Source organism: Cryptotermes secundus, unplaced genomic scaffold, assembly GCF_002891405.2.
Source record: "Cryptotermes secundus unplaced genomic scaffold, Csec_1.0 scaffold743, whole genome shotgun sequence".
Taxonomy (NCBI): domain Eukaryota; kingdom Metazoa; phylum Arthropoda; class Insecta; order Blattodea; family Kalotermitidae; genus Cryptotermes; species Cryptotermes secundus.
In genome coordinates, this window is record NW_019745093.1 from 702636 (window position 1) to 723831 (window position 21196).

The 21196-nt window shown below is 39.8% G+C and overlaps 1 protein-coding gene across 1 annotated transcript in view; it reads left to right on the forward strand.

The window, feature by feature from the left end:
- The window catches only part of LOC111874964 (leucine-rich repeat-containing G-protein coupled receptor 5), a 203534-nt gene extending 182857 nt beyond the window's left edge, over positions 1 to 20677 (forward strand). Inside the window, exons 9-17 of the mRNA XM_023870871.2 lie at positions 3593 to 3736; positions 4610 to 4750; positions 5386 to 5451; positions 6741 to 6884; positions 7850 to 7921; positions 8839 to 9131; positions 9920 to 10099; positions 10252 to 10446; positions 12135 to 20677. Of these exons, the coding sequence (XP_023726639.1) occupies positions 3593 to 3736; positions 4610 to 4750; positions 5386 to 5451; positions 6741 to 6884; positions 7850 to 7921; positions 8839 to 9131; positions 9920 to 10099; positions 10252 to 10446; positions 12135 to 14020 (3121 nt within the window). The 3' untranslated portion in view covers positions 14021 to 20677. The remainder of the gene's footprint in view (positions 1 to 3592; positions 3737 to 4609; positions 4751 to 5385; positions 5452 to 6740; positions 6885 to 7849; positions 7922 to 8838; positions 9132 to 9919; positions 10100 to 10251; positions 10447 to 12134) is intronic.
- The last annotated feature ends 519 nt before the right edge of the window (positions 20678 to 21196 follow it).

Below are 21196 nucleotides of genomic sequence, written 5' to 3' on the forward strand. Positions count from 1 at the left end.
TTCCTGCTTGTAGCATAGTGCCTCCCGCGTGCCCCCTTATCTACGTTAGTTTATCTGCCAAATAGAAGCCAGAAGTCTTTTTGCTTGTCAAACTTGTTTCGAGTCATTCGTTCTGCTTTGTAAAGAGAGTGAATTCGCAATGTTGACACCCCTGTTTGGCAGAACTAAATCCAGATGGCAGTTCTATCAACTTGCAGATGTCATTTATAATTATGACTTATCCATTTCTCACATCGGACTTGTATGCGGCTCCGATTTCATTCCTGGATAATATCACATTTTATGAAATTCTGCTACGAAATTCCATCATGGCACTTTTAAAGCAACAGACATTTCCTAGCGCCGCCTTTAGCTTTCAAGTGATGCAGTCAGGTGAGTTTTTACTAGTTTCATTCCTACATTGTGTGGGACGTTTTTAAAAACTTTTGTAACTGAACTAAGTAATCTGTAACACAGTAAAATGTAAGGATTATTTCCAGTAAGCGATCTCTTCCATCTCATTTAAAAAAGAAATCTGTTGTCAATCCGCGTCTTTACAGGTCTTCCGACGTTTCGTTTTGTTCATGTAGGCACAGCGGTGTTTCTCAGCTCAGTGCTTTGTCTTTAAGTAGTTTTCTGGGAAACTAAATGTAATACCGATCTTGGGTTTTACGGTTTTCACAGCTGTAATTTCTGAGATTGTGATCTCCCGCATTATCACATCTTGTAGTTCTATGGCCAGATACCGACGTTTCGGAGAAACATTTCTCCGTTCTCATAATTTTGCGGCTGGTGCCGACGTTTTGGAGGAATGTGCTACTACAACCTTCAACCCGGAATACCATAATCTTAGGTAGTTATGATAGAACCAAAAGATAGCTACGTTTACTTGCACTCACACTGAAAGCGGACCTCAGAGAAAACATTGTACATATCATTGTTGAAATTTTGTCGTTATTCTTCTGTACAAGCGTTCTGAACTACTTTACATTTAAAGAGGGATGGAGGAGCGGTGAAGGAAGTGACGCTGGGACAGACAAAATGGATGGGAAAGGAGTGAAGGAGGTAAAGGAGCTAAAGTGTGTAAGAATCTTCCCTTTGAATTGTTAACGCGAATTACACTAGTAACAACACAATGCTTGGAAGTGTTAACGTAATCTTACGGAATATAAGATCGAAATACGGTTCTGTGAAACCTGTAAAGGTACTTGTCGGGCCCTGATCTGAACATTTACCGTGCAGTTTGATTGATTGTTGCCACCATCTTCTGGGTAGAAGATGAAGCATTCGTAAAAGTCTACCAGACTATACGGCTTCACGTCCTCAAACACTACAGTCTTTATAGTGAGGAGCTTAAATCTTATAGGTCCCAGTTTGTTCCTTACTTCAAACTAGGCTGCATTAAGTGTAACGTTTAAAATAAAAAAAAACAACAACAGAATTTTACCTTTAGTTTTGTATGGGTGTGAAACTTGGTCTTTCGTCCTAAGGGAAGAATACGGATTGAGGGTATTTGAGGTTAGAATGCTGAGGGAAATCTTTGCATCTAAGAAGTATTGGATGGCTGGAGGCTAGAGGAACTTCATGATATACACTCCTCACCAAATATTATCAGGAGAATGAGATGGGCAGGACCTGTAGCACACATGGAAGAGAATGTCGGAATATTAAGGAAGACCTAGGTATAGATGGGAGGATAATATTAAAGTGGATCTTAAAGAAATAAGATGGATCATTAGGGATTGGATTCCTTTAGCTTAGATCAGGGTCAAATGGAGGGCTCTTGTGAATACGGTACTGAACATTCGGGTACCAAAAAATGTTAGGAATTTCTTGAGTTGCTGAGCAACTGTTACGTTCTCAAGACTGACCCAGCCCCGTGGAGTTAATTACGACTCTAATCAACATATTCATGAAGAAGAGTGAGGCTGTTAATTATTGCAGCTGATCAGTTTAAGCGACCATTTGTTTAGACACGGATCGTTAGTTCTGACGTCACCATGTCATAACGGCATTAGAAATTAGTCGTAAGTCGCTCGATGGGGGCTGCTTCGTTGGAACGGACGTAGAAATTTCCATTTTCACTGAATATTCATAAACCGTGAATCGCCACTTCTGTATAGATTAATGGCGGGCCTGCCGTTCCTCTTATAACCACCTTAAATTAGGCACGAATGATGTACGAGTATTTTCACGAGAAATGAATCGCACAGTCTTCAGAATCTTAGGGTCCTTCTGGCAAATGTCGCCGATCTTTCACACAACGTAGAAACTCCTCGCTCATCTGTTTCGCCAGTTTGCGGGAAAATTATTATTTCTCCTGTCTCTGTGTTTGCTTAGGAACCGGTACAGTTCAGTCAGTATACTGACTTGGCCACGCGCTAGACGACAGACGAATCGAGGTTCGATTCACAGCAGGGGAAAAACGATTTACAGTGGGTACCGCGGTGTTACAACGACAGGGGCGTGAAGCTGATCACTAACCTCAATTTAGTGCCAAGGTTAAGAATGCATGGAGATATACCTCTAATCCTCCGTTTTCCTTTATGGTGCAGTGATTAATTAAGCACAGGGACAATTTTACCTTTCCCCCCCCCCCTTTGGCGCTGCAGCCCTCATTTGGGCCTAGGCCTACCTCCATGAAACTCTCCGTTCCACTTCGGTTTACTAGATCTTAGACGTTTGGTAGGATTCCTTGGACGGGTGATCAGCTCGTCGCAAGGCCTCTACCTGTACACAAACACAGAAAAACGCACGCAAACATCCATGCCCTGAGGGGGATTCGAACCCACGATCCCGCCTTCCGAGCGAGCGAAGACAGTGCATGCCTTAGACCGCTCGGCTGCCGTGACCGGCAATGTTACCTTTACTATTACAAATTTTTCTTATTAAGAAAAGTTCTCTCTTCTGGGATATAACGCCGTGTGGTGTGTTGAAAATTGGCCCACGTTTCGGAGGAACATGTTGCCTCTATCTTCAGGGTCGAAGAATAAGGGAAGCAAGAAACCAGCTTGAACAGGGTAACAAGCAAAGCTATGTGTGGCTGAACTAGAGGTATTGGCTCTCTGGAGCGACTGAGGAAAATTTTAAAAAAACTTTAATCATAATAGTCGGTGTCCTAGCCGAGATTCGAACTGGAAACCTGCAACATAAACATAAAAAACACTACCACTTGAGGCAGCTTCGATTTTCCCTCAATCTCTTTAAGTTCCTTAAATAAATAAAAAATAAATAGATAAGACATATATATATAATTGTTGACGCGCAATGCTACAAGCCGGAAGGTCGCGGGTTCGATTCCGGATGAGGTGACTGGATTTTTCAATTGATCTAATCCTTTTGGCCGCGCTATGGCCCTGGGGTCGACTTAGCCTCTAACAGAAATGAGTACCAGGAATCTTCCTGGGGGTAAAGGGCGATCGGCACGTAAGGCCGACAACCTTACCGCCATCTTTGACCCGATTGTCTAGAGAAAATGTGGGAGCCTTGACATCTCACAATCCTATAGGCGTCCACGGCCTGTTACAGGGATAGCTTTACATTTTTTGGGCTTTTTTATATATGAATAATTTTTGAGCTATAAAAATACTGAATTTTCTGTATTGCTATACAGATCCCTGTCCGGGAATCGAATTAAGTACATCCCCAGTGGAATCCTGCAGCAGGCTTCAGGGTTGACGCTGCTCGAACTCAAAGGGAACCCCTTGATGGGCGTCCACCCACATGCCTTCTCGTCCCTTCCCAGCCTACGCAAACTGTAAGTATCGCAGATTATTGATGCTTGGTTAAATGTTCACACTCATATGTATGTGTGTGTGTGTGCGTGCGTGCGTGCGTGCGTACTCGTACTGCTTTAGGGTGGTAGGCAGACCCAGTGATGTAACAGCTCAATTTAGAGACCTACAAGAAGCCACTGACCTTATACTAATGTGACTTACTTAATTACTTACTTACTTACTCATGGAGCTGAGCGCTTCTGGAGGAGTCGTCAATTCTGCAGCTACTCAAGAATTTCCCAGCATTTGATGGAACCCGAAGGTTCATTACTGTGTTCACAAGAGCCCTCCACTGGTCCTTATCCTGAGCCAGATCAATCCAATCCATCCCATCCTATCTCTCTAAGATCCATTTTAATATTGTTCTCCCACCTATGCCTTGGTCTTCCCAGTGGTCTCTTTCCTTCTGGCTTTCCCACAATATCCTATACACATTCATTGTCTCCCCCATTCATGCTACATGCCCTGCCCACTTCATCCTCCTTGACTTGAACATTCTAATTATACTTGGAGAAGAGTACAAGTTATGAAGTTCCTCATTATGCAGTTTTCTCCAACCTCCCGTCATGTAATGTGACTACATAAATGATTTGAATGGGGCTGGAGATCACATCATTTGTTGTGAGATTATAGAGTCTCTCATAGCAGTGACTATGAACAGTACTCTCTTCTGAGATGTGATGCCGTGTAATTTGGTAGAAATTTTGCAGCTTTTTAGAGGAACATTCTGCCTCACCCTTCCCCAAAGACGCTGGTACTATGTTCCTCCAAAACGTATATAAATTTGTACCAAATGGTAGTACTCTTCAAATGAAAGGCACACAGGATGCCTAATGTAGGATTGTGTCCTGCAGAATCCTGTCTGACGCACGGGAACTGGATGTCTTTCCTAGTCTCAATGGTACTGCAGCCCTTGAGGTCCTGAGGTTGGACCGCGCAAGTCTCAGCACCGTGCCGACATCGCTGTGCAGGACATGCCCTCGCCTCAAGAGTCTGTAAGTGCAGCTCACCCCCAACAGACGGCACACCGGCATTATCGCTTTCAGACCCACTTCCGCTTGCTCTCTTCTCTCTACTCCTTCTGGTTCATCTTATTCTCTTCCTTCATATTCCTCTGCTCATTTTTCTTTCTATATCCTCATCTTCTCATCTTCCTTCTACTTCCTCATTCTCTCCTCATCTTCTGTATTAATTTTCGTTATAAAACAATAAGTGAGTTTACTGTGGCAAGTAAAAATGGTTTTGCTCTTGGCTCAGTCCAAAGCCACAATTCATTTTTTTTCCATAATCCAGGGAGATTTACATCTCTCTTTACTTTCACTGTGCAAGAATGAACCCCAAAATCGCTAAGTAAATATTAAATTTCACGGTGTCTTGAAATAAAATTACTCTTATGTCCAAAATTTATGTTCTCAACCATGAACTACTGCAGTGTTTTCCTGTTGCTAATTTTGTATTCACTCAACAAGACTGAGTTCTGTGTTCAAGAAACCCAGTGCCACCCCAGAACTATCAACCCTTGTTACTACACCCTAAAACGGAAGAAGCTATAAAACACTAGAAATAAAAATCAAGTGTAGCGTGACGAAAGAAAAAAAGACTTCTAGAGATGTTCTTGTTGTGTTGGCAGGGACATGAAATCGAACAAGTTGACCAAAGTTCCTGAGCTGGGCGGCTGCAAGGATCTCAGGGTGCTGTAAGTATCTGGAGTTCTGCCCACAAGATGCCATGTTGCGTCTCCCACCCTACTTACACACAACTTTAAGTTCAGAAGGGGAAGAAGTTTCCATGTGTTGGGTCACACTCCAGTAATTGCATGAAACTCGTTTTGAATGAAAAATCTCACTTGACCGGAAATGAGTCTGTTGTACTTGCTTTTATTCCAGCAATCATGCTGTAAAACATGCATTTTGTTTTATGTAATAATGAACATTAACATGGCTATTATTTTTAGCTATTTTTATGCAATTTATTACTTTTAATCCTTTGAAACACAGTGGTTACTATATGTACCAGCTCCTTTAATGTTAAAAATCTTTGCATTTTACTCATAGATGGTATTTGTGTGTTCTGTGTAATTCGTGGTATAAACAATGATCTTTCATTTCAACTTCCGTAACCAGTTGATCTTTACTTCTGTGAAGTAGAAATATATCATTAAATATTATTCAAAAGAAATTTGTATTTTAAAGGATTAAACTAATAACTTTGATACATTGGTGTACAGTTTTCAATACATGTGCACAGGGGGCATGTTCACTAGACATGTAATGAAATTGTAAGACATAAATTATTTTGTAGTGCTGTCTTATCACATTAAATAAATGTTTAAATTTTAAATATGCATTCATTATTTTATGCCAACTGTGTACACACTCCATGTTCTTTAAAGCTTAAGAAGCTGATCTAAAGATCATTACCAACTTCTCAGAGCCAGTATAATCCTCCAAACATTGGTAACAATCTATCAGACAGCATAGCATCATGTTTCAGAACATGGTAATCATCATAGTTTCTCTTGTTAGAGCCTGAAATCTCTCTATTGCATATGATTTGAAGTTTTCATAGCAACAGTGTACAGAGAAATCTTCTTGGATGATCAGCTGTTTCACTGTGAAGATGTCTGATGTGTCAAGGACTGTCTCTGTCTCCAGGGGTTCATGTGATGAGGACTGCGTTGTCATGCTATATTTATACACAAAATTCATGATACTGGGCCATTAACATAAAACATGAGAGAAATTAAGAAACATAAGGAGGGACCAATAACAAGCAACATGAATCCTGATGACTCCACCTACTGCTCCCCATATGACCCAGGATGGGGTGGACAAAAGTTTTCTGTATAGTTACAGCATCCAAATGCGATACTCATCACATCAACCCTTGAAGTTGGAGAGAGAGACTGTCTATGAAAAGCTGTACACAAATTCCACATCGTCCAAGAAAGACCCCACTGCCAGTTAATCCGTTCTTTGTCTCTAGGGATTTGGCCAGTAATCAGATTGATAGCCTGGAAGGAAATCTATTTAAGGGTCTGTCATTACTGCACGATCTCCTCCTGTGCAACAATGCCATACGGACAGTGCCAGAAGATGCTTTTCATGGTCTCCCTGCTCTCCAGCTGCTGTAAGTCTTAACAGCACATCTCATGAGGCAACCTTTGCTGTCAGTTCATTCCAGTGATGTTGCGTGGTGTAAATGCATGTGTCCCTCCTAAGGTAAAGCAAGGAGAGAAAATAAACATTGCATGCAGTACAGAGATTCTGCTCTACTACACCCTCTTCTTTGTTGCTTTATTTCTAACTAATATATGCCCTCTCAAAATTGTAGAAATTTGAGGATTACTGTCTTCTGGGTTATGATGTCTTGTAGTCTGGTTTTTACCAACGTTTCAGAGAAACTGCTGACTCCATCTTCAGTGTAAGAGACTTCCCCCCCAGACCTTGTTACCTGTCTGCCGGACTACATCGTGTCATTTCCCAGACGACTGTAAGCTTTGCAGTCACCAGTGTGAGAATCTCAGATCTCTCCTGTAAAAATTTATGTGGTGTATATGTGTGGGCTTTCCATTAGTTTTATGCATGTCATTTTATTATACTTTGCTTGGCAATATAAAAACATTCACAAAGTAGTGTAGTTGGTTGAGGTACTATGCTACAAGCTGGAAGTTAGAGGGATCGAATCCCGATAAGGTGGATTTTTTCAATTTACCTAATCCTTCCAGCTGCATTATGGTCCTGGGGTTGACCCAGCCTCTAAGAGAAATGAGTACCAGGAATATTCCTTGGAGTAAAGGGCGGCTGGCGCTTAAAGCTGACAGCCTCACTGCCATCTGTGAGCCGATTGTCTACAAAATGTGGGAGCCTCAACATCTCACAGCCCTATGGGCATCCACGGCCCCTTACAGGGATACCTTTACTTTTTATAATATACTTATGTGTGTATATTATAAAAAGTATACGGAGTAAAGTTATTAAAAGGGCTGAAATTACAGACAGACATAACTAAACTAATGATCCGTTATGAACTTTGTAAAATCATAAGTTCCTTGATAGTGCAACTATACAGTATTTGTGTTGTTCACTTTACAGGGATCTGGAGAACAATGGGATTCAGAAAATTCATCCGGAAGCATTCGTGCCCCTTACACAGATTGAGGACCTGTAAGTGACATGCATATTTGAGTTTGCAAAATAATCATTTAGGAAAATAATTTTGGCTGTCTGGAGTAAGTGTCCAAGCTTACACATGTACATATCACTGGCTATTACCTTCAAGTTTTACACACTTTGTGGTCGGTTGTATTCCTAAAAATCCAGAATGCAGTTCCAGCTTCAAATAAATGTATATAAATCACAATACGAAGCCATTCTCATTATCTAAGAATATCTTTACATTTTAAAATGTAGAATTAAACTGCAAACTGCTCCTGAAATGTACGTACTTAAAGGGGCTGATGCTTTCATCTCAGGGGTCAAAAATTAAAGAAGCTATAAGAACTTAATATTTCACATCAGTGTGTCTGAGAGAAGTACCAGGGTGCCACCCTAACCTAACGTAACCTAACCTAACCTAACCTGACCCGACCCAATTACTGCTCTAATGTGCCAAGACATTGTAGATGATATGAATTTAAGCCATTTCTGCAAGTCACTTCTACCTGAGATTTAGCATTATCTGTTTCAACAGACTTAGTCTGCATTTAGAATGTCACTTATCTTCACTTATATGATTTTCTGTACCTTCTTACTCCTGTCACTCAGCCTCTTAACACCCAAGGATAGCAACTCATACTGTCCTTTCTCTGTCTCACCATTGGTTATCAGTTGACCAATAAAACATAGCGTTTCTGTACTTAACAAGAGCCTGTCACTGATTCCTGCTCTGAACCTGACAAATCCAATTCGCATTCACACATTTTAGTATTATCTTCGCATCTATGTCAGGTGCCCTCTTCCCTTTAAATAAAACACCATCCCTTGATCCTGGCTCTGCCACATCACTCTAATAGACCACAACATGAATGTTCACATCTCTGAAGACCTCAGATCAAATTTAAACTTGTTTTGTCTTGTACCAGGAACTTGGGCAACAATCTGTTCCCAGTGCTGCCCTCACGAGGTCTTAATGGACTGCTACACCTCAAGACGTTCAACAACCCCAACTTGCGCGAGTTTCCATCACCAGAACATTTCCCGCGTATCCAGAGCCTCGTGCTGTCATATGCTTACCATTGCTGTGCATTTCTACCCCTCATTCCTGCAGAACCTCCCCCTCGGGCCAACTTACATGAGGCTGTACTCTTCCCCAGCAACAACGAATTCGATATGTCCCTCTGGAACTCCAGCCTCACTGATGTCTGGCCCCAGCTCCGTAAGTACCGACTTCTGTGTCAATAATGTTGCAAAAATTGTTCAGAGAATCTTTGTTGCTACATGACTTGACTAAATGAGTTCAGGTGTGTTTCCTACTGATCAGTGGCATGACATAATTCCACAGAGCAGAGTCCTTGACAAGTCAATGGTCACTCAGCTGCTCAAGAAATTCACAGCATTTTATGGAATCTGAAGGTTCATTACCGAGTTAACAAGAGCCCACCCTTGGTCCCTTTCCTGAACTTCATGGAAGGATGCCCACATTCACACTTATTTCATTAGCATCAGTTTTAATATTATCCCATCTTGCCTTAAGTGGTCTCTTCCCTTTATGTGGGGTATGTTAAAACATGAAAGAATCCAAAAGTGATAGAAATTAATATTTGCTAATAAAACTAAATTCATTCCAAAAGCATTCTGTTTCTTAACATTGTTTTAACCTACAGCTAAGTCAATTGTTTTTTAATGTAAATATACACAGAAAACACACAGTTCCATTTTATTCTCTTGCCACAGACTTGTCTGCAACTTGAGATGTCTTGATCGGGCCTGTGCACCGACATTTGCCTACATCTGGACTTGAAGGAAATAACAGAGAATTATACTTTAAAGCATTCTCATCAAATTGTCAATTTGGTGCCTGTTTTAAACTGTTTCCACTGTTTAGCTAAATATTTGGTTCTTAGTGATTGTGAATTTCTTAAGCTGGTGTTGCTCGTGTAGGTACTGATGTGACACCCACTTTAAGGAAACTTTTCCACTTCAGAGAATCATTTCTGTATACAGAGAACCTGACACAAAAGTTTGGGACCCAAATCAACGATATGTGGGACAACTTTGGGTCTGACTTCACATACCCAGGGAACTTGCCAGCATATGTTGAGGAATACTTCGAGGATCAGGAGAATGCCAAGCTAGCAGGAAGTGAACTGCCACCTGGGAAGATTGCCTGTCTGCCACTTCCGGGTAAGTTACAAGTCGCAATACATTAATACCAAATGATTATACCATGCGTCTATCATTACTGAAGGCAGGCATAGGGTTGTTTGAATTTCCTTGGTGCTGTTACCTGAACTAAGATTATCTTGGACATTCATGGTACTTTATCTGTACCACAGGTCCATTCCTGCCCTGCCAGGATCTGTTTGACTGGTGGACACTGCGCTGTGGCGTTTGGATTGTGTTCCTGCTTGCCATGCTGGGTAATGGCACAGTTGTTTTCGTACTCATCTTCTCACGTAGCAAGATGGATGTGCCCCGCTTCCTGGTCTGCAATCTAGCAGCTGCAGATTTCTTCATGGGAGTGTACTTAGGTAAGAATCCTCAGACACTAGGAGAGCTGTCCATTTGCTTAAACCACAGTTTAGACTAAGACAGTAAAGATTGTCTGAGATTTGAATTAATCATTGAAGAATAAGTGAAATAGTGGTTATAAGTCTCAATTATAGTAATGATATTAAGGAAAGTATGGGCTCTGGGACCAGATGTATTGAAAAGCAGGGTAGTTACATAGAGAAATAAAATTTATCTAACTGGTGTGTGAATATTTTGTCAAAAATCATAATGGAATGAAGACCAATCTGAAGAAAGCAGTCTTCTGGGATTTGGCACTGTGTATATGTGGTGTTAACCGACGTTTCGGAGGAACGTATCGCCTTCATCTTCAGGGTCACACAGTCTGCTTTTGCCGGTTCTCACGGTCTCTTCGCTTGCAGATTTCTTATATTTTTCTTCTACCCTGAAGATGGAGGCGATACGTTCCTCCGTAACGTCGGTTAACACCACATATACATGGTGCCAAATCCCAGAAGACTGCTTTCTTCATAGTCACCGCCATGAAAGCCTCAAATCTTACGAAGACCAATCTCTTCCGGGATGCAGTAGTCACATTTTAGAGGAACCTGCTGCCTCTATCTTCAGAGTAGTGTGAAGTTGTAGATAGTCCTCAGTTGTACATTTTGAATGACATGCTAATTTCTTTACAATAGACTTTCATTTTGAGAAATCTGATGAAGTTCAGATCTTGATAAATATAAAAGTATTTGTCATAGCTGACTGATGCTTAAGGAAATTCAGTTCATCCAGGAATAATTAATGTTCTATCCCCCATCTAATGCCAAATTTCATCTAAATCCACTGAGTAGGTTAAAAAGGCATGGTGATGCACATGCATTCCCTCCACATTATGCTTTCATTTTATGCACCATGTGCAAATGCACAAATATATTCTTTGATAATTTACATATCTCTTCATATTCATTTGTTACAAGTATAAATCAGCTGTTGTACATGGTAGCATAGTTGGTTGAGGCACTATACTACAAGCCGGAAGGTTGTGGATTCAAGTCCTGATGAGGTCATTGGATTTTTTTTAAATTTACATAATCCTTCCAGTCGCACTGTGGCCCTGGTGTTGACTCAGCCTCTAACAGAAGCGAGTACCAGGATTATTTCTGGGAGGTAAAGCGCAGCCGGCGCATAAGGTTGACAATCTCACCGCCATCTGTGAGCTGATTGTCTAGAAAATGTGGGAGCCTTCACGTCCCACAATCCTATGGGCCTCCACGGCCTGTTATAGGGATTCCTTTACTTACCTTTTATCATAGAAATAGAATCATTGTACAATTTGACATTTTTGAGGAAATTATAAATTTTGATCTAAGTTTCTGGTAAGTAAGAGAGCATATTGGACCAGTATGAACAAAATAAAATTTTCTCTGACAACATTTGGGGTAGACCTCCAGTACCAAATTAAATTTATATTTTTATGTAGTTTCGTGGATGAAGTATGCTTGTCACAGAGATAACATGACTCTACATTTATTTTACAGAATTAATAAAGAATAAAACTTTCTGCCCTGCCATAATGGTTTTAATAGTTGTTTGTAACAAATATATGCATTAATTACTGGATACTCATTACATGTCTATTTTGTCTGTGTAAAATTTAAATTAGTAGTCGATCCGCTTCTGAATGTGACAATTCATATCAAATGTGCAGGATTCCTGGCGGTGGTTGATGCCTCCACACTAGGAGAGTTCCGGATGTATGCCATCCCATGGCAGATGTCTGTGGGCTGCCAACTGGCCGGCTTTCTGGGTGTGCTTAGCTCAGAGCTGTCAGTGTACACACTGGCAGTTATCACTCTGGAGCGGAATTACGCCATCACGCACGCCATGCATCTCAACAAACGGCTGTCTCTCAAACATGCGAGCTACATAATGGCTTGTGGCTGGAGTTTCGCTCTCTCCATGGCTCTTCTCCCTCTCTTTGGTATCTCTGATTACCGCAAGTTTGCCATATGCCTCCCTTTCGAGACAACAACAGGTCCAGCTAGCCTCATGTACGTTGTGTTTCTTATGTTCATCAATGGTGTTGCCTTCCTCATCCTTATGGGCTGTTACCTGAAGATGTACTGTGCCATTCGGGGCTCTCAGGCATGGAACTCCAACGATTCCAGAATAGCTAAGCGAATGGCCCTACTCGTCTTTACAGACTTCATTTGTTGGTCACCGATTGCATTCTTCTCCCTTACAGCAGCATTTGGGCTGCAGCTCATCTCTCTAGAACAGGCCAAAGTGTTCACCGTGTTTATCCTGCCTCTCAATTCATGTTGCAACCCGTTTCTATATGCCATCTTAACCAAACAATTCAAGAAGGACTGTGTACTCATCTGCAAGGCAATAGAGGAGTCCCGAGTGACGAGAGGTATAGGAAGGTGTCGTCATAGTTCCAACTTCAGTAACCGCCAGACACCAGCCAATACCAACAGTCTGGTAGACAGGTCGTCACGGGAGCAGCAACATGCACACCCACATCACACGCAGACCTGTACCTGCAACACCAAGTTGCTGAATGATGGTAACACCACAGCTTCCAGGAGTCGCCGACAGCAAGGCGTGTCTCCCCGCCAGTGGCTGCTACTGTGCTTCAACAGAAACAGAGAGAATCGACACAGAGCTCGGTCAGATCAATATGCATACCAGATTGCAGAGATTCAGCAGAAGCAACACAAGCGAGCTTCCTCAGTGTCATCCAGCGAGAACTTCAGTTCCTCAAGATCAGACTCATGGCGTCAGAATCACCATCACTGCGGTATACCTCTCCGTCTCCTCGACCCCAAGCGAAGAGGATCATCATGGCTTGTCACCAGAAAAACTTCTCAAGACTCAAACCTGTCAAGTTCCAGGAATGATTCTTCGGGATCAGCAACAACAGCGAGTACCAGCACATGGAGGATGTCTCGCTCAAGTGCCTCCAGTGATATGCGGACCACAGTGGTATCAGTTCCTGCAGAAACTAATAATACCAGATCTCGGTCCAAGCCACGCCTCACAAGGCAAAGTGCCATCGTCCAAGATGATTCTGACCCACCTGGTTCTCCTGGACGCCTCACAGTTAGGTTCCTAACGACAATACCGTCAGCTGCTGAAACAAGCGTTCAGCAAGACGAGGAACCGGACAGTCCTAGTGGTTGTACAGCTGCCGTTCTTCATACAACAGAGGTCTCTAGCCATTCACAGCCATATTATGCCATCCTTCACACCACCTCATCCCCACAGGGGAGTCCCTCTGGGGGCAGTCCTGCTCTCCAACATATAACAATACACACGAGTCCACAAACAACACTAGATACAGGGCTCCCACGGCGCCTATCCCGCAGTGGCTTGTCCCCACCTCATTTACCTTTCCTAGCCTCCAGTCATCGCCAGCAACCCACCACCTCTCAGAGTTCACCACAGCTCAGCTCTCTGTTCTCAGAAATTCCAATCAGCAGTGCTGAGCACCAAACTAGTCAACCCCCTTCGCCTGCAGTCTCCACTCCCCCACGACAGCAAACCCCATCACCCAGTCAGCAGCAAGCAATGCACCAAGACAATACATGATTTTGTGTGCCAACTCTGTGAGAATTGTCTCTCATCTCCTGGCTTTTGCCTAGGGTTATGTTCTCGTCACCTCATAATGGAGAGTGAATTGAGCAACACGTGTTGCGTCCCGAGGCAGAGATAAGTAAGATGGCTACACTTTTGGCTCAGAAGAGGGGAAAGATTGGTCCATGAGTGTGCCCTGCACTGATCTTTCTTCCCATGCAAAGAGATGGCATGACCACTGACTGATGTTACTGTCAGTTCCAAACATCTAAGCTGACTTTTATTTTCAAACATTCAGTCTCGCCATTCTGCCCTGGTCTGAAACGTAACATGTTCTGACATATTACAGGTGTTACTTGATGAATGAGATTGAGTTCTTTATGAAATTCACAAAATATAAAGAGTCTGCAACAATATATAGTTTCATCTGCCTTCATTTCCATCCTTGTATGACTTCAGAAGTCATGAACTATTCTCTTCAAAACACACCAGCATGGGACTATCAAGCCTCATATGCAGGTCTGCACACAGTCACCATAGCGCCAAAAATTGTGATCACAATTTCCTTCTTATTATGTTACTACCAACATATCTGTCTTCCTTTCCTCCATCCATCTTTATCTTTATCTCCTTCACTCATTTCTGCTTAATTTATTTCTGTTGTCTTTCATATGTCTGTCTTAATTTTTTCAATTACACCCTTTCTTCCCTTTTTGTAAATTTCTTTCCCTCCAGAATTTATTTGCACATTCCATAATTCCTGTCCACATATCCAAATAATGGGAAAACATAGTTTCTTCATTTCTCCAATATCCTAGCATTGGCCCATTGTTCCTGAATATAAAAGAATGTGGCTATTATTTATATGCAAATATTTGAGCTGTACTCTTATTAAGGTATTTTACCTTAGTCAGACTATTGTAGTAGATCCAGGCAAAGAATTCTCATGGATTTTCCCTTCATCTACCCTCCCTTCCTGCACTCCCCTTACTCTACCACCACTCTTTTGCCCCTATTATTTCCTCTGCTTTAAAATAATTGTTTCAGCATTTTAGTTTCTTTAGATAACCATTCCCGCTTAGTAACTCTTATCCCCACTGCCCATGAGAATTCTTTGGCTGGCTCAACAGTAGCTTTTTGGAGATGATTCAGAGATTTACAGGATATCTGTGCAGGCCTGTTCATATCTGTTAAATTGTTCAACGTATGTTAAACATAAAAGTATATTAGGAAATCCAACTATGTTAGACTCTCAGACGGAGTGTCTCCTTTGCCCTGGACCTCGGAGAGTAGTTCTACCTGGGGAATGCATCATATTGAACGAAGGTATAGATAAAAGCGAAAACCTGTTCTTTTCTCTAGACATCGATATGTCCCATTTAACACAATCTGTGGCAGTTCTAACACACAAGTGTGCTCTGTCAATCTAATCAGCTCACGGCATGCAGACAGTTAAGAGAAGTATTCATGTAATTGTGTCTCATTACGTCTTGAGTGGTTTCACCCCCAAAATCGTCCACCGTAACATGTATTGAAATCAAGATGACCCAAACTATAATAACAGAATTTCAGTATTATAATTGAAGAATGTTTGAGCCCTTCAAATTATGATTCTTAGTATGCTTGTGTATTTCCATTATGTGCTTATAATATGAAATTTAATGTATCAGTAATGGTAACATACCATAAACTTCTATATCATCCGGGTTTCAAATCAAGTGCAACTGAAGAGCACTGCCTTCTGGGACATAATGCTGTGTAGTGACTACAAGGCAGTATACCCCAGAAGACAATACTCTTCATAACTACCGCTGTAAGAACCTGAAACCCTACAACTGCAATTGAATTATTCAATTTCAAACCAAGTAATTTCCTTGTTAATAATCATAAGTAAATTTTCAGTTTTAAGATTTTTTACATGTTTCTTAAATTATTAAAGATACAATAATATTTCAATTTGAATGTTCCACTGCTTAAGGAACAACATCTCTTCCTTCAGACATTTCCATTGTTATGTGGGTTGTCTAACATCACAACTGCTCTCTCTGTGTGTGCCTTCTCAACGCTTCTTCAATTATATGCCCCTTTGGCCTGGGTCTTCATGTATGTTTTACTTTCATTCCAAAGTTCAAAACCTTCTTTGAGTGTCTCTCTTTGTTTACTCTTATAACATGCACGCATTATCTTATTCTATTATTTATGAATTTATTTTCTAATTCTCTCTCATTTTTTAATTTCTTAATCTCTCTTTTCTTTTTATTCCTTGTGGATATCAGGAAGATGTTCCATGATAATTCCCGTACTCAAACGCTTCCTTATTAGATAACCTTTGTTTCATTCTAAAACTTACTACACTAACGAGAGTCTTATCTGGTCAATCACGTGAACATTCTGCCAAAAGTTTTCATTTGAATACAATTTTTCTGTCAGGCTATTGTTATGCAATCCCATTTCTGGACATTACATGTAAAACTTCTTGTGATGCAGAGGTAATTATGAAGCATGTAAAACTTTATTGTGCCTTCCACTGAACAGGTTAATCAAGAGGTAACACTCCAGGCTTGTATTTAGGAGGTGCTGAGTTTGGATCTTGGCTAAGACACTGGCTTGTCTTGACTGAGGTTTTCATCAGTTCTAATCAAGTGCTGAGAAAGTACCTTGATTAGATCCTTTCCAATTCATCATTCATTCATCTGACACTGTGTAGTCTAGCTATTGAAAAGTGTTGTTAAATAAGTTACGAGAAATTCTTTCAAAACACAGGTACCCAACTATAATACTGTATGACCTGTGTTTTGAAAGAATTTCTTACCTTCAGCCTCAGACCAGGAGGCAGCAGTTTCATTCAAAATTTTGGTAACAATCTGCCAGACTATATATATGGCATAACATTTCAGAAGACGCTCATCTTCGCAATTTTTTTATTTTAAATGGAAGCCCTGTGGGACAGTGTTAGCTCTTTAGTCTACAAATGCTCTTGACTAAAAGGTATAAATTATATCATATACAATATAAATAAATATGCCAAATACAAAGTCAAAAAATATTAACTATCAGTGAATTGTCTCAGAATTGTCCATTATGTATTTCGGCAGTCATGCAAGTATGTAATTCAAGCATACGTTTCACTCAGCATTTACAGTGAAATTTGCTTGGTTTGAAATAAATTCATTTGCAGTTAGAAAACATGATCTACCATCTTGACTCAGAATTATTCTGGTTGACTTAAAATTAAGTTATGTTAACACCACAGAATCATTGAGTACATTTTATTTCTACTATTATCTGCAGTGTAATGTCTCCATTAGTCTCATCACAAAAACTGATCTTGCCAATTTCATCGTCAGCATCTGTATCATACTCATGAAAACAGTGTGATTCTGTAAAAGTCAGTGTACTATGAAGATCGATCTGTATTTTGTCAACTAGAGATCACACATCATTCCATGACCCAGGAAGAGTGAAAGAACTTGCAGTATGGTTGTATCTGTGTGGGAGAGGTTTATTCTCTAGGATGTATTTATTTATTTTGCTGAAGTCTGTACTCAGGGAAAACAAGACTTTTATATAATCTGACAGTGAAGGAATTTGTCTTCTGATTTCACCTTTACATTTTAAATTATGTTCCAAAAATAAACCACTAAGAAGTAATTACGCTATACTGAGATCACAAATAGAAATGCCTTGGGTCACCCCCTTGCTGTCCACTGATTTACTTCCTCCTCCAACAGAATTCCTTATATGCTCCTCCAGTTGAGCTGTTCTGTTCATACAAATGCTGGTAGTGACAAGCGCTGTAGGCTTGGTGGCAGAAGGGGTTTGCAGAAAAATACAACTTTAGGCAGAAAGAGATAGGCCCACAATGCATGAGACTTCCTTCTGGGACCTCAGTATAGTCTACAAGTCTTCCAGCATATTAAAGCACTGACTTAACATAATGATAAATGAATGTAGCAGAAATGGTGAAATTATTTAGAAACAAGACTGTTGGATTTTAAGATCTTATTACAACTGTAGGATGTTGGAATGTCATCTCAAGGAAATAAAGAAGGAAATTTGTTTCTTAATACTACATCTTATAACATTTTTTATTATGCTGGGAGAGATCAATGTTGTGTGATCACACACATAATACACCAACATTGAGTTCCTGAATTAGTAGCTGAATCTCTGGTGTCTTGGAGATAATGCTGGAATGTATGGCATTTCTCGATATCAAGTGTGGTCTGTCTATGTGAGCTGCATGAAATTAAATCAGATGGAAGCAGAAATTCAGAATTTCTGACCTCAGATGATTTGAAATCTGGTCATCATTTGGGAAATCAAGTATTCCACATATTGCTGACTGAAGATATTCGAAATAAAACCCTACAGGTGGATCTGATGTCTTACAAAATCACTGAATGAGACAGCTGCCTTATTTATTGTCTTTAGTAAGTATGTGGCTATATTTAAAATTTACTACTGACATTTTTTAATTAGTGTCTCACTATAACACTGTTAGCTTTAAGATATTTCAGGATTAAATTCATTATAATTATTATTTTGCACGTCCATCTTGAGTTTCTTCAAAACACAGCATTGCAGAAACTGTTACCACGTGTGATAGGAAAGGTTCTCAGTCCTCAAGTGAATGATACTAGCTGTTTCTAATGCACCCAACTGAGTAGGAATCTATCCTCTCATACTTTATGATGGAAACAGATCAGTTCCTGAAACATTGTGTTTTGATGAAACTCAGGATGATGGCCAATGTGTAAAATAATAATCCTAGTTACTGTTACACACCATTGTCAGAAACCTTTAGACATAGATTAAATTTATTAAAATTTATTGTGATATCCAAAGACATATATCAGCACTTTCATAAAACTTTAATTCAATTGAATTTCCATGCCTTCTGTTGTCTTCAGTTAAGAAACACATAAGATTGCATTATAGTGCTATTATAAAGCCCCTTGACACTTCAACAGGAAATTATGTCATTTGTTGACATTGTTATTGAAATTGGAGCATAAAATCTATTGAGAAAACCTTTCTATGCATGTGCAGCATTTTCAAATATAAAAGCATACTACATCGAAAATACCTAATTTCAATAACTTGGAAAGTTATAGAAAATACTAAGATATTAAACAGAATAACAGTATGCATTAAGCTGTGCTGCTGCACGGTGGAATGCTACTTTGGGGGAGGGGGCAAAGGTGGGCACTGCAATACTGACTCGGGATACTTTCCACTACCATTTATTGCTGCTATTTTCTGCCAAATTTGTAACTGCTTGCTCACAAGCTTGATAGAATGGCAATTGTATAAGTATATCAGTTTCAGAGTACAAATACTTACATTATAAGCATGGGTGTCACTATAATTGTTTCTTCAGGGAGTGTAGGAATTTACTTAGAAACATATAGCTACATGCTTGAAGACAGATTTCACTGATAAAAGCAGAGTATGCAGAATGAAAGAATAATTTCTTTAAAAATACTTTTAATTCTTGGTATATTTCATTCTTTCTGCAGTTTTGTTTTCTTAATATTGGTGTGGGGGGGGGGGTCTGACTTCCCTAGCTCCATGTGCCCAAGACACTGATGTTTCCTTTTGTTTTCAGGACCTCATGTCTAGACTAGAGTTAATAACAGAAGTCTTCCAAATTGAAGCAGTAGATTGGAATGATCAGAAATGTTCAGAGTGAAATTCATGTGCTGTGTAAATATGAAGTTCTAACACTTTTCATTTATTGCAGAATATCGTCAATATTTTTTTTACTTGTCCTAAAGTAAGACATGTTTTTATAAAGTAAATATAGCCCCCAAGATTAGGTTATATCTGATTACTAGACATGAAATTAAATGTTTGTAAATTTGATATATTGAAAGAAAAAATTAGATGGTTATTCATTCAGAGGCAGCAAATTAATCTCTCATTTCACAAAACTTGTTCTGCATATTGCTGTTGTTGAACAAATTTAAAATGTAGACAATTAGCCTGTTTGTGTCAGATGCATAGAAATCAGGTAGTATATTATTATTGTTCTAATATTAAAATTTCTGGTATGCATATTCTAACTTCCAAGTTCTCCACGGAAAGAAATAATATCAGCTGCTGCGTAAGATCTGTTTAATGGGAACTTAATGAATGTTTTTAATGTATCACAGAAGAGTGAATTGAAACTTCAGCCATATGCATCAATTACATATTTTGGTCAAGTGCAGATGGATTATACCATGGTTTCTCAAATTGTGTTTGATGACCCTCCCGGTGGCTGACAAGTTCTTGAGAATTATTTAAAATATAGTGGTATCTATGCACAGCTTAGAAAGTCAAGAAGTTTTTGTAAAATGTGGCTGCAGCCATCAAAATATTCTGAAAATATTTCATGGCTGTACAGGAATATTTTATAGCTTACTGTAGGTGCAGAGAGGCTGTAAAGCTTTCTAAGTTCCTGTTATTACTGTACAACCTGAAAGGGACCTGAAACAATATGCAGAACTGCAGTTTTCACTGACCAGAGATGGGGAGGCATACATTTATGTATTTTTCTAGGGGGTCACAGTACCACAAATTTGAGAACCCCTGGATTGTACCACAAAACTAGAGAATAAACCTCTGCTTCTGAAAATTACACATTGTGCTAACATACACTATTAATTAAATAATTTATATGTGTAATAAGCATGCATAGATATGCCTGTTCTTTGTGATTTTTATCATATTTTATTACAGAGACAACAGAAAACGTGTCATCTGCATCAGCCTGTAGCCAGTGAGCAGCCTCAGTACCTATGATAACAATGAGAAACAATAATGTGTGGAATTTCATATAATATTTATAAATAATTTGTTTCTGATTTGCTGAATCTGAGTCTGTCATTATTTTATTCCACCAGAACCTTCATTTGATGTTGCTCAGTTTCTTTGATCCAAAATCAGTAATCTCTGTATTTAATGGCCTCCATTCAAGACTTTCACCAGTTTAGTGTTCAGATCAGTTGCTCCCCAAAGAATCCGTAAATGGTTGTTTCATTGTACACGTATAATTGCATCGGTATTATTTCAAGATTGGCAAACATGTTCAATGTTTGAATTTCTTTGCTTACATAAGATTCAGTTTAATTTATAGTGTGATCATGAATGATTGTTTTGTCTCACCTGCCCATATTCAGCATTAATTCGTGAAGTCTGAGGTCC